This window comes from Gigantopelta aegis, chromosome 3 (assembly GCF_016097555.1).
Source record: "Gigantopelta aegis isolate Gae_Host chromosome 3, Gae_host_genome, whole genome shotgun sequence".
In the NCBI taxonomy this organism is placed as follows: Eukaryota; Metazoa; Mollusca; class Gastropoda; order Neomphalida; family Peltospiridae; genus Gigantopelta; species Gigantopelta aegis.
In genome coordinates, this window is record NC_054701.1 from 14,314,014 (window position 1) to 14,328,938 (window position 14,925).

Consider the following 14,925-nt stretch of genomic DNA (forward strand, 5'->3'; position numbering starts at 1 on the left):
TACGTCAGGTTTCCTTATTCTCAGTAAAGGTCATTTATTTTAGTAATGTGTCGTAGAGGAAACGAAAGGAGGGAAACGTCAGTTCTAAAAAAAGAGGTTTGTCAATATTTTATTTATGAACAAAATCTTACATAAGCGGCATTTACTAAACTCTCTGATTTATGACTTTCGGGACGTGGTTGTAAAGTACTCTTAAAGGGACATACCCTAGTTTTTAAACACTAACGCATATGTTTGACTATTATAACCGTTTTTGGTGACTTACATCATACTTTACTTAGATTGTATTGTTTAGATTATTAATATCCGTACATTTGAAGTGGTTTTTTGTCATCCTGGTGTTTTTAATATCACAAACTGCATTTCTTATATTTTTTAAAACTCGCATGCGTCTGAGAAGTAACAATTATGGAGTCGAGTTTTAGTCTATTTTTAGAGGATATTTCACCATTTCAAGGCACAGACTCATATTTTACTCAACTGTAACTTTATCAGGTTTGTAGATTAACTAAACTTACTGTTAATTTTCACGGGTTGAAACTAGGGTATGTCCCTTTAAGATCTTTAAAGGGCAGCACCAAGGCTAAAATAACTAGGTACAATAATTAAAAAGAAGCAGAGCTAGCCACAAATAACTCGGGTATAGCAAGTGTAGCGCGATTACTCTGCTGTTGGAGAGCTAGACGGCCATTCGGACAGTTATGAATGTTGTAGATGGCTAGTAACAAAATCAGAGCTAGATTAAATTAGGTAACAGTTAGTTTTAAAACAAATTAATAATAAATAAATAAATAAATAAATAAACACCAGAACTAGCCTGGAATAACTAGGGAGTAAACAAAAGTCTAAAATAACAGGGTACAGTAAGTAAAAAAGGGGAGGTATCCTAAAATAACTATAAAATATTGCCAAAAGGACGATTTTCCCCTTCTTAACATTGCCAAGAGTGCTATGTTCCCTCTTCGACATTGCCAAGAGTACAATGTTGTCCTTCTCGACATTACTAAGAGTAAAATTTTATCCTTCTCGACATTACTAAGAATGCGATTTTCACCTCCTCGACATTGCCAAAAATGCGATTTTCACCTCCTCGACATTGCCAACATTGCGATTTTCACCTCCTCGACATTGCCAACAGTGCGATTTTTACCTCCTCGACATTGCCAACAGTGCGATTTTCACCTCCTCGACATTGCCAACAGTGCGATTTTCACCTCGACATTGCCAAGAGTGCGTTCACCTCCTCGACATTGCCAAGAGTGCGTTCACCTCCTCGACAGTGCCAAGAGTGCGATTTTTACCTCCTCGACATTGCCAACAGTGCGATTTTCACCTCCTCGACATTGCCAACAGTGCGATTTTCACCTCGACATTGCCAAGAGTGCGTTCACCTCTTCGACATCGACATGCCAAGAGTGCCACCTCCTCGACAGTGCGATTTTCACCTCCTCGACATTGCCAAGAGTGCGATTTTCACCTCCTCGACATTGCCAACAGTGCGATTTTCACCTCCTCGACATTGTCAACAGCGATTTTCACCTCCTCGACATTGTCAACGGCGATTTTCACCTCCTCGACATTGCCAAGAGTGCGATTTTCACCTCCTCGACATTGCCAAGAGTGCGATTTTCACCTCCTCGACATTGCCAAGAGTGTGTTCACCTCCTCGACATTGCCAAGAGTGCGATTTTCACCTCCTCGACATTGCCAACAGTGCGATTTTCACCTCGACATTGCCAAGAGTGCGTTCACCTCCTTGCGACACAGTGCCAAGAGTGCGATTTTCACCTCCTCGACATTGCCAACAGTGCGATTTTCACCTCCTCGACATTGCCAACAGTGCGATTTTCACCTCGACATTGGCAAGAGTGCGTTCACCTCCTCGACATTGCCAAGAGTGCGTTCAACTCCTCGACATTGCCAACAGTACGATTTTCACCTTCTCGACATTGCCAACAGTGCGATTTTCACCTCGACATTGCCAAGAGTGCGTTCACCTCCTCGACATTGCCAACAGTGCGTTCACCTCCTCGACAGTGCCAAGAGTGCGATTTTCACCTCCTCGACATTGCCAACAGTGCGATTTTCACCTCCTCGACATTGCCAACAGTGCGATTTTCACCTCGACATTGGCAAGAGTGCATTCACCTCCTCGACATTGCCAAGAGTGCGTTCAACTCCTCGACATTGCCAAGAGTGCGTTCAACTCCTCGACATTGCCAACAGTGCGATTTTCACCTTCTCGACATTGCCAACAGTGCGATTTTCACCTCGACATTGCCAAGAGTGCGTTCACCTCCTCGACATTGCCAACAGTGCGTTCACCTCCTCGACAGTGCCAAGAGTGCGATTTTCACCTCCTCGACATTGCCAACAGTGCGATTTTCACCTCCTCGACATTGCCAACAGTGCGATTTTCACCTCGACATTGGCAAGAGTGCATTCACCTCCTCGACATTGCCAAGAGTGCGTTCAACTCCTCGACATTGCCAACAGTGCGATTTTCACCTTCTCGACATTGCCAACAGTGCGTTCACCTCCTCGACATTGCCAAGAGTGCGATTTTCACCTCCTCGACATTGCCAAGAGTGCGATTTTCACCTCCTCAACATTGTCAAGCGTGCGATTTCCACCTTCTCGATATTGCCAACAGTGCGATTTTCACCTCCTCGACATTGCCAAGAGTGTGATTTTCACCTCCTCGACATTGCCAAGAGTGCGATTTTCACCTCCTCGACATTGTCAACAGCGATTTTCACCTCCTCGACATTGTCAACATAGCGATTTTCACCTCCTCGACATTGCCAAGAGTGCGATTTTCACCTCCTCGGCATTGCCAAGAGTGCGATTTTCACCTCCTCGACATTGCCAACAGTGCGATTTTCACCTCGACATTGCCAAGAGTGCGTTCACCTCCTCGACATTGCCAACAGTGCGTTCACCTCCTCGACAGTGCCAAGAGTGCGATTTTCACCTCCTCGACATTGCCAACAGTGCGATTTTCACCTCCTCGACATTGCCAACAGTGCGATTTTCACCTCGACATTGGCAAGAGTGTATTCACCTCCTCGACATTGCCAAGAGTGCGTTCAACTCCTCGACATTGCCAACAGTGCGATTTTCACCTTCTCGACATTGCCAACAGTGCGTTCACCTCCTCGACATTGCCAAGAGTGCGATTTTCACCTCCTCGACATTGCCAAGAGTGCGATTTTCACCTCCTCAACATTGTCAAGCGTGCGATTTCCACCTTCTCGATATTGCCAACAGTGCGATTTTCACCTCCTCGACATTGCCAAGAGTGTGATTTTCACCTCCTCGACATTGCCAACAGTGCGATTTTCACCTCCTCGACATTGTCAACAGCGATTTTCACCTCCTCGACATTGTCAACATTGCGATTTTCACCTCCTCGACATTGCCAAGAGTGCGATTTTCACCTCCTCGGCATTGCCAAGAGTGCGATTTTCACCTCCTCGACATTGCCAAGAGTGTGTTCACCTCCTCGACATTGCCAACAGTGCGATTTTCACCTCCTCGACATTGCCAACAGTGCGATTTTCACCTCCTCGACATTGCCAACAGTGCGATTTTCACCTCCTCGACATTGCCAAGAGTGCGTTCACCTCCTCGACATTGCCAACAGTGCGTTCACCTCCTCGACAGTGCCAAGAGTGCGATTTTCACCTCCTCGACATTGCCAACAGTGCGATTTTCACCTCCTCGACATTGCCAACAGTGCGATTTTCACCTCGACATTGGCAAGAGTGCGTTCACCTCCTCGACATTGCCAAGAGTGCGTTCAACTCCTCGACATTGCCAACAGTGCGATTTTCACCTTCTCGACATTGCCAACAGTGCGTTCACCTCCTCGACATTGCCAAGAGTGCGATTTTCACCTCCTCGACATTACTAAGCGTGCGATTTTCACCTCCTCGACATTGTCAAGCGTGCGATTTCCACCTCCTCGATATTGCCAACAGTGCGATTTTCACCTCCTCGACATTGCCAAGAGTGCGATTTTCACCTCCTCGACATTGCCAACAGTGCGATTTTCACCTCCTCGACATTGCCAAAAGGGTGATTTTCACCTCCTTGACATTTTCAGCGGTGCAATTACGTCCAATCCTAACTCTTTTTTTTTTTCTTCTTTTTTTTTTTTTTGGGGGGGGGGGGGGGGGGTGGGGATTGTGATTTTTTACTCTCCTGTTTAAAACAAAACAAACACCTAAAATGTATAATGAACATTGAAATCTTTCTACCGTGTAACAGGCACATGCCTGACAGCTATCATGTATAATTTACTAAAATCACAGAGCGAACGTGTACATTCATAAAGTTCACGGCCTTAATAGATAATACAGCAATTGTGCGAGATTTCCGGCTCAACTAGCTTCATTACATACATTATTAGAGGTTAATAATGCTGTATGGGACACATCCTGCTATAAATGGCAACCGAAAATAACCTTTTGAAATATCTTTCACATAAACATTATTACAACTGAGCGAGTGACATTTGTGTATGAATTATGTAAATAATTAAATATATAAATTTTAAGACATGTATATCTCTAAGTATGTACGTATGTATCTATGGATAAATGTATGCATGCACATACATATGTATGTATATATGTATAAAAACCTATATATTATATGATAAAGTTTATTTTGTTTAACGACACCACTAGAGCACATTGATTTATTAATCATCGCCAATTGGATGTCAAACATTTTAATGTAATTTTGGCATATAGTCTTAATGAGGAAACCCCCTACATTTTCCCATTAGTAGCAAGGGATGTTTTATATGCACCACCCCACAGACAGAACAGCACACACTACGGCCTTTGATATACCGGTCGTGGTACACTAGTTGGAACGAGATATTTCTCAATGGGATACATTATAAGTATGCCCGCTGTTCTCAGACCACCACTATAACCAGAGGCCACACACATTTTCTCTCATGCCCTTGCTGGAACTCGAACCTTAGGCACAGAATCGCCTGCAGTTCCCAAACCACCACGAAAAGCATTTGGTCACAAAGACATTTTTAAAATAATGTTCAGTTAACCGATGATATACGAGGGGTCTACAAACCACGTGGCCAGCAATTACATGCATTGTATGTGTGGGTAAATCTGGCACTTACGTATCGGGGTTGACTAATATGTACATAATTATTAAAGCACTGGCACAGGAGATAAAATTATTTTGGCCTAACAAATTGTCTCTCATGCTGTTGCTGGGACTCGAACCTTAAGCATATGCATGCATGTATGTATGTATGCGTGTGTGTATGTATTGATGTATGAATATCTATACATTTTATGTATGTCGAGGTTGACTGTTACATACGTAGATATTAACGCACTGTCGCAGAGTATAATTAAATCCTTTTTGCCGTTGCTGGGACTCGAACCTATGGCACTGAATCGGCCGTAAATTGCAGACTTGCCACGATACCTTCTGAGCTATTGAATCATCCATAAAAAGGATGCTCTTTAACTCAGTCATATGCATGTATGTATGTATGTATGTTTGTGTGTATGTATGTATGTATGTATGTATGTATGTATGTATGTCTCACTATGTGTGTGTATGTATGTATGTATGTATGTATGTATGTATGTATGAATATCTATATATTGTATGTATGTCCAGGTTGACTGTTACATACATAGATATTAACGCACTGGCGCAGGGGATAATTAAATCCGTTTTGGCCTCACAAATTGTCCCATGCCGTTGCTTGGACTCGAACCTGTGGCACTGAATCGCCCGCTAATTGCAGACTTGCCACGGTACGTTCTGAGCTATTGAACGTATATGTATAAAGCTATGTATATATAATATATATTATAAGTATGTAAAGATATAACATGATATCTACTGTAATACACCATTATAGGTGAACTGGAAATACCGCTGACCTCGATACAATGTTTGTTCAATGTGTGTAATAAGCCAAGAGACTTTACCAGCGGGTAACACGTATACAACGGCCAACTTCACGAAGTTTACTCGTGCTTTTGCAATACCTGGTGCGAGTTCAATAACCGCAGAGTATTACTCATACATAATATTGCGTGACTGGCCGTTCGATATCATTTATCTGACGAGCTGTTTCAAAACCTATCTTACGAGCGTAAGCGAGTCAGAAACGTTTTAAACGAGTTTGTTAAATTATTATATAAGATAAATAATTGTAGTATACGTTGGATACGATTGTAGTGTTCTATTTCTTACATGTCTTTTAAAAAAAAAAGTTTAATGAAGGAAATTTAAATGCCTTTTTTTCAAGTAAAACATATTTACCGTGCTTGCAGTTGCACACCCACTAGTAATATAAAATGCCAATGGTTTATTGACTTCTATGTGTAAGTCATCGGCCCAAATACAACAATTTACAAAACTAGTTTGCAATATACAAGCATGTAGTCTCACTGTATCAATACATATACAAACAGCTACGTACTATTAAATTTCATATTTACACATAGCCCAACTATCTCTTGTTCGAGAGCTAGGCGGACGTTTGGACGGTTAAAGAGCGATTATAATAGTTCAAATATCCGTAAAACTTTTGAATGGCAGAGTATTCGGGATAACTTTTACATTTCCTGAAGAGAAAAAAACTGGTTTGAAAGAACTTCAAACGCGTTGCGCTTGCCCTTGCATTGTTAACCGGTAAATAACAAAACCACAACCATCACTTTTTTATTATCATTGCCATCATTGTTTTTCTTTTTACCATCGCCATCATTGTTTTTCTCTCTTATCCGTTACGTGGTATCCTAACTGGTTTTGTCATACCAGTACCTAGCGAGCGTTCACCTGTTAACAACTGGTTCATATTTGCAGACAAACACATACTTTAGAATATCGCCGAGGAAAGCCGAATGGAAGCACATTTCGCCCATTCACTGATTCCGTGTTCGCTGCGTGCCAGTGTACTGTTAGCCAGCGTGTAAACAGAGCCTTGTAGTTCTGGGCCAGGAGGTTACGGCGAGGATCAAACGGTCTGCCGGCCTGGCCTACCTGTTCGTTCTAGCTTCAAGATTGGCTTATGTATATTTGGGTCATTCTGACAAACTCTCGGCTCCTACGCATAAACCTCATCGCTGAAAAAATACCACAGTAATAATATGCCAAACTCCAGAGAAAATGCGAATATAATATTAAATTTTGTTGTTGGTGTGGTGGGTGTTTAAAAAAAAAAAAGGGACTAACACATATTGAGATTCAAAGGAACTATAGGTTGATATATACCGTTTATCATTCCTCAGACCCTGGCCTTCATAATCAAGCAAACCTGTTCTAACTTAAACTAACCTGGTTTGGTTTTCTTTTTGGACTTACAAAAAAACATAGAGACTTGCTATATCAAAATCTTAGTCAACATAAGCGTACGAGACAGGGGCCAAGGGGGAAGGACTGCCGTACGCCTATGTTAGTCAACAATGTCCATTATTTAAATTTAAATAATTACAAAGACTACTCTTCATTCGTGACTGTCCTGCAGACCTGTCCCCAATAGTTGGTCAGTTTTGCACAGAATTGTTTAATGAGCGGGATCAAATTACCCATTAACCCATCCAAACTGCTATTTAACATAATATGATATATATGCTGATCTGAAACGGTTTGGAGAGCACTGATATTTTATGATATGATCTGTATATAATTTGTTTCAGTGTTTATCACTGAGCAAAATTAATTTTAATATGCATTTATTCCTCATAGTCTTGATTGATATCAGAATTTATCTACATATAATTACTATATGTGTGCTACATTGATTTGTTTAATAGTATATACTCCTTTATTTGAACAAATTGCCATTTCTATCATTGACGTATCATTTAGTTTGTTCGTGTATTAATGAACCACAATACGTTGCACAACTCATTTATACTGTTCATGTATTTATGAATACTACTATTATAGTAGTAAACTGATTTTAGTTAATTTTATATGGAGTTCAATAGACATTACAAGACGTAGGAGAAGGCGGTAATACAACACAAGCGCCACAATTTATCAGGAAGCATGGACGAACGAATTAAAGGGACAGACCCTAGTTTTTAAGCACTATGGCATTATTTTCACAATTAGAGCCGTTTTTTGATTACTGAAATCAGCCATTACAATGATTTTATTGTTTAGATCATCTATTTCCGTACACCTGAAGTGTTTCTGGTCATACTGGTGTTTTTAATATCGCAAAATGCATGTTTCATATTTTAAAAAACGCACGTGCGTCTAAGAAGAATCGGTTATGGAGTCGAGTTCTAGTCTGTTTTTTAAGTGTATTTCACTTTGTCATCGTCACAGACTTTTGTTTTACTCTGCTGTAACCTTATCCAGATGCGTTACACTGTTGTAGATGAACTAAACCTAGTGTCTATTTGCATGGGCTCAAACTAGGGTCGGCACCTTTAAGGGGCGGGACGTAGCCCAGTGGTAAACCGCTCGCTCGATGCGCGGTCGGTCTAGGATCGATCCCCGTCGGTGGGCCTATTGGGCTATTTCTCGCTCTAGCCAGTGCACCACGACTGGTATATCAATGGCCGCGGTATGTACTATCCTGTCTGTGGGATGGTGCATGTAAAATATCCCTTGCTACTAATGGAAAAAAATGTAGCGTGTTTCATCTCTGTGACTGTATCAAAATGACCATATGTTTGACATCCAATAGCCGATGATTAATAAATCAATGTGCTCTAGTGGTGTCGTTAAACAAAACGAACTTTTCTTTCCTTCATTCATTCATTCTACTTAAACCATTTAAAAGACTTACCTGTTTTGACCTGTAATTCACCGTTTATTTTTAAAACAATATTGTTATTAGTTTTACACACTTTCAAAGTACTAGGATACAATTACGAGTGTACGCTGTGGTACAGCTCGGATTCTAATTATGGACGCTCGTGTTATGAGGGAGTGTTTACATTCTAATTTCGCCAACAATCAGTGTTTAGCCAAATGTTTTGTGCCCTATTAGGACATTTGACCTGGGTAAAATAATATTTAGAAATTTTTAGAATGAAACATGTTATCAAATGAAAACAAAACAACACCCAACAGAATATTGATAATGATACGATTTGTCCTTTGATTCAAGTATCAGTTTGTTTTTTGTTATCTTGTAAAGGAAGGGCTACGCATGTACATGTTGATTTTGAAAACATGTCAGGTTTATTATAAATAGTGGGGGTAGCCCAGTGGCAAAGCAGTCGCCTGATGCGCGGTCAGTCTAGGATCAATCCCCATCGGTGGGCCCATTTTCACAGCAAGTACACCACGATTGGTGTATCAAAGGGATGTGTTTTCGTTCCTGCCAATGCTCCACAACTGGTGTAACAAAGGCTGTGGTATGTGCTATCGTGTCTGTGGGATGGTGCATATAAAAGATCCCTCGTTACTAATGAAAACTATATAGCGGGTTTCCTAACTATGGCAGACTTAACAAATGCTTAAATCTAATAGCCGATGATAAATAAATTAATGTGTTCTAGTGGTGTCGTTAAACAAACTAAAAACTTAATTGACGCTACTGCAACAGTTTTGCAAGTATGACCAGTCACGTTTTCCGTTTCATCTTGATGATTTTAAAAATAGTTCCAACGCCCATTCTTCACAGTCTGCTGTCGTATCGCTAGGGGGCGCCACGGTGACAAATGACATCCCGTCTGTTTCAGTCCGCGGACACAGGATATTTAACTTCACCAGTTGAAACGTTTTCACACGTAATAAATTGTATATATATACCGTTGCTATATTTTTGCCACTTTATTTCAATTACTTCAAAGAAGAAGAAGGAAGGGGGGAAATGTTTTATTTAACGACTCAACTTATTTACGGTTATATGGCGTCAGACATATAGTTAAGGACCACACAGATATTGAGAGACGAAACCCGCTGTCGCCACTTCATGGGCTACTCTTTTCGATTAGCAGCAAGGGATTTTTTATTAGCACCATCCGACAGAGAGAATAGTACATACTACGCTCTTTGTTACACCAGTTGTGGAGCATTGGCTGGAACGAAAAAATATCCCAATGGGCCGATCGACGGGAATCAATCCTAGATCGATCGCATACCAGGCGAGCGCTGTACCACTGAGCTACGTCCCGCTCCTTAATTCAAAGAATTTAGGGGATGCATTGTATGTTTTACTAATTAATAAAGAGTACATATTTTTATCAGTTTGCTGATAGTATTTAACAAAATATGATAGACACAGATATAATTGTATTGGAATATATATATAGAAATATTAATGCCAGATTATTTTACGTATAACATAATTAGCCAAACGAAAGGTCATTTGAAACCACTAAACGGAATCTACTGATGAAATTAATGCCGGTTAAATTTAATGACAATTAAAGTTTGAAATAGCCCAGTAGACCCACCGATGGGGATCGATTCCAAACCATCCGCGAATTCACCCGTGCATTATCTCTACCCTGCGTCCCACACCTTTAATGTCAGATAAATTAAATTTTATTCGATAAACGACGTGGATTGGCAAACAGGCGGTAGACCCATTTAGAATGCTCATAGATATACTCGTATCTACACAAATACAAATGTAGGTAATAGTATTTATGCATTATGCATAATTACTTATAATCAGACCACGCCTTTTAAGGGGAGCTATCACTGTTGCTCCCCATGACTCCCCTTAATCTAGTTTAAGGAGAACAGTTTTAGCTCCCTTGGCCTGTGAATTAAACAAAACATAGTACTACAAAATAATTAAATGTCAATGCTCCCTATAATTTATGTTAGTGGAGCAATTAATTACTCCCCTCAATTCTTTTTCATAGCGAGGTCTGTATAATTACGACTATTCTATGTAAATGATGTCCATGTTGTCATTGTTTTGTTTTAGTTTACATGTATTGCCTTCGTTTTGTGTTTACATCCTGTAGGTCGACTGTGTACATTGTGAACGCATGATCTCTGGGCGTTTCGCATAATAAGCCTATCTCATTATTCATAAGTGGCGGACGTGGTCACTACCCTGGGGACACTCTCGCTGGTAGAGCCACAGTGGTTGTTACCTTGGAGGAACCCATGCTACTGAACTCACAGCGGTTGTTGATATGCTCGGGGCATACGTGCTGCTGAGGTCTCAGCCATTGGATAGGTCTTTTCCTGAACTGATCTCCTGAGAGGAAACAGAATATTTCTTTAAAAATTTAAACCAAGTTCCTGTAGAAACCCACTTGCGGCGAATCCATCGGACATAAACTAATTGATCAGCCTGTTTTTCCTGGATCCTAGGTGTTTGTTCGTATGGTCGTTGACCTCAAGGTTGGACTCAGATCTGATGTGTATTGGTTTCACATCCTTGTACTGGCTTCAGCCGAGTTAAAGTAAATTTAGTTTTGGCTAACGACACCACTAGAGTGCATTGATTAATTAATCATCATTTATCATATTAATCCATGGGGCGGGATCTAGCTCAGTTCGTAGAACGCTTGTATCGGGTGCTTTGGTCGCAAGATCGAACCTGCTCAGTGGAACCATTCTCTAATTGTCTCTTTTATCTCGCCACGACCTGTGCTCTACGACTGGTCTATCAACGACCGTGGTGCGTGCTGCCCTGTCTGTCGGAAAGGGCATTAAAAAAAAATTCTGGCTTCTAACAGTTTCTTCTCTAAGTCGATATGTCAGAATTACCAAATGTTTGACATCCACTAGCCAATGATTAATAAATCAATGTCCTCTAGTGGTATCGTTAAGCAAAACAAACTTTAACTTTTAACATTCTAACCCATAGGAAACCTGCTACAAGTTTTCATGCACGTATTGTGGTAGGGTTTTTTCATGCAACTGGTCTATAAAAATACGTAAAGGGGTTTTCCTTAGAAAACTGTGTGTTACAATTATCAAATATTTGACATGTAACAGGTTAAGATTAATTAATTAATGTACTCTAGTGATGTCGTTAACAAAACAAAATTAAATTATAGACTGTGTACACTAGTAAAGGTCACAACAATGTGTTGTTGATTCGTTGTACAGTAGATAGCAAATATTGCGGTTATGTTGATGAACTGCACACAGTCAACACTGACAAATTGTATTTTACTCAATGTCTTGGCATATACTCGGATTAAACGTGTGCGTTTTTCAAGAGTCATTTACATGGCTAACATCTTCTGACAGTCACTTGGCATGGGGTCACGGAAGCTATGCATTCCAGGCATAGTCTATTACGCAAAACATTACTCCATTTAAAGAGACACCTTTGGTGTTTCGTTCATGTGGCTCTGCGGGTCGCTGTTTGTGATTAACTACGTTGCATACCGCATGACCGATATCAATTACGATGCTGACTGGCTGTTTAAAACATTTGTTTTGTTTTACGACACCACTAGAGCACATTGATTGATTAATGATCGATTACTGGATATTAAACATTTGTTTTGTTTTACGACACCACTAGAGCACATTGATTGATTAATGATCGATTACTGGATATTAAACATTTGTTTTGTTTTACGACACCACTAGAGCACATTGATTGATTAATGATCGATTACTGGATATTAAACATTTGTTTTGTTTTACGACACCACTAGAGCACATTGATTGATTAATGATCGATTACTGGATATTAAACATTTGTTTTGTTTTACGACACCACTAGAGCACATTGATTGATTAATGATCGATTACTGGATATTAAACATTTGTTTTGTTTTACGACACCTCTAGAGCACATTGATTGATTAATGATCGATTACTGGATATTAAACATTTGACATATAGCCTTAGAGAGGAAACCCGCTTCATCTTTCCGTTATTAACAAGATATGTTTTATATGCACCATCCCACAGACAGGACAGCATATATCACGATATTTGATATACTAATCGTGGTGCATTGGATGGAAACAGGTGTGTTTGAAAGAATTTTAGCAGGGGGAGACGTTCTAGATCGTGGCGAGCAAATTATTGGGGGGTGGGGGGGGGGGTTCGAGACATGCTCCCTCGTACAATGTATTGAAAAACAAATGCTTGATCAGGGTGGGGTTCCGACCAGCACCCGCCAAATGGATCAACCGACGGGGATCGAGCCTAGACCGACCGCGCATCACGCGAAGGGCTTTACCACCGGGCTACGTCATGCTAATTGACTGAATGAATGAATGAATGTTTAACGACACCCCAGCACGAAAAATACATCGGCTATTGGGTGTCAAACTATGGTAATGCAAATAAATAAAGTGATGATCAACATCAATATAAAAATTCAAGACTTAAACAAAAACAGTGTAAAGAACTGTGCAAAAACACAAATATCACAGAATTTTGCGGATACTGAATTTTACACAAAACTTCAATTTTGTGCTGTATTGGCCATTCTCGAAGAGAATGTTACACCCCTGCACCACGGTGAGGTTACAGCACACGCAGGGGCTAATTGACTGAGTCTGCAATTTAACTCTCTCTCATTCCATTGATTGGTGATGACAGATCTTTCCATTCATCAGCTCTTTGCCAGTATTACCCGCGTTCTTTCCGTCCACACTGCTGGTGGGCACACGTTATGAATGACAAGTTCCCAACCGTTTGACAGATTCTGTTGGCGATTCCTAGTCGTTTAATGACATTATTTTTGTTTTTGTCCTAGACTTGCAGAGTTCGTTGTTAATGATGAGAGCTAGTGATGTGTTGTTCATAAATAGACGTATAAATGAATTCTGTAAATTGATATGTGTAAAATAGAGTTGGTGTTGTTTCATGACACAGCTGGAGCACACTTGGTAATTAATCATCGGCTACTAGATGTCAAACATTAATTTTGAGAATTCTGACATATAGTCATCAGAGAAAATCCGCTAAGCTTTCCCAATGGCAGCAAGGGATCTTTCATATGTCCATTCCCACAGACAGACCACAATACCACGGAATTTGATGTATTAGTTTTAGGACACTGATTTTATTTGCGTAATAACTATTTAATATTATTTGATAATGCTGATCTTTTTATGGAAAGGGATGTGGAAGTTGGTACAATTTGGCGTCGCTGCATACTATTTTATTTCATTTTAATATATTTTGTTGCTTTACTCAACTGAGGTTCAAACATGTTATCCTGGGCACACACCTCCGTTTTCTGGGCTCTGTCAAGGACAGAGGTTCATGGGTAGTTGTCAGTGGTTAGTGAAAGAGAAGCCAATGTATTTATAGTGACCTCATTGCATCTCATCACTAAGCTGTTAAAAACTACTCTGGTCCCGGTGGGAGCCAGTACTGAGTCGCGAACCCATTGCCTATCATTTAACCACTACACCTCTGAGCCCGGTACCGCCGTGAGCTTGTAACATGGTGAGAGTTCAATCGATCACGCCTTGGCTCTCATACAAGTTTATGCCCCTTTTGTAAAAAAAAATTCTTCGGGGTTTTTTTTTTTTTTTTTTTTTTTTTTTCTTTTTTGTCTCTAGTGTTAATAGTTTGTTCCTGGTTTGTTTCAACAAAACAGGCAATCTGTGGTTTGATTATAACTGTATTGACTTTCATTCCTTCATATATACCTTTGTCTCATATCCAGTAGACGATTTTCTGCTGTTAATAAATAAATCATTCATTCATTCATTCATTCATTCATTCATTGCTTCATTCACCATTCATTCATTCAATTATTTATTTATTTATTTATTCATTCATGCATTCATTTATTCATCGATTATTTCATCATTCCATCCATTATTTTATTCATCTATCCATCCTTTCATTAATGCATTATTTCATTCATTCACTCACTCACTCATTCATTCATTCACCATTCATTCATTCATTCATTATTTCATTAATTCATTATTTCATCCATACATTCATTCATTCATTACTTCATTCATTATTTCATTAATTCATTCATTATTTCTGTCTGTA

At 39.9% G+C, this 14,925-nt stretch overlaps 1 protein-coding gene across 1 annotated transcript; it reads left to right on the plus strand.

The window, feature by feature from the left end:
- Positions 1-1,041: 1,041 nt before the first annotated feature.
- On the plus strand, positions 1,042-13,697 carry LOC121368508. Its single transcript, XM_041493245.1, has 4 exons — positions 1,042-2,716; positions 2,810-4,080; positions 11,305-11,396; positions 13,664-13,697. Exons 1-4 carry the CDS (start codon positions 1,042-1,044, stop codon positions 13,695-13,697), a joined length of 3,072 nt encoding a protein of 1,023 aa, XP_041349179.1.
- The last annotated feature ends 1,228 nt before the right edge of the window (positions 13,698-14,925 follow it).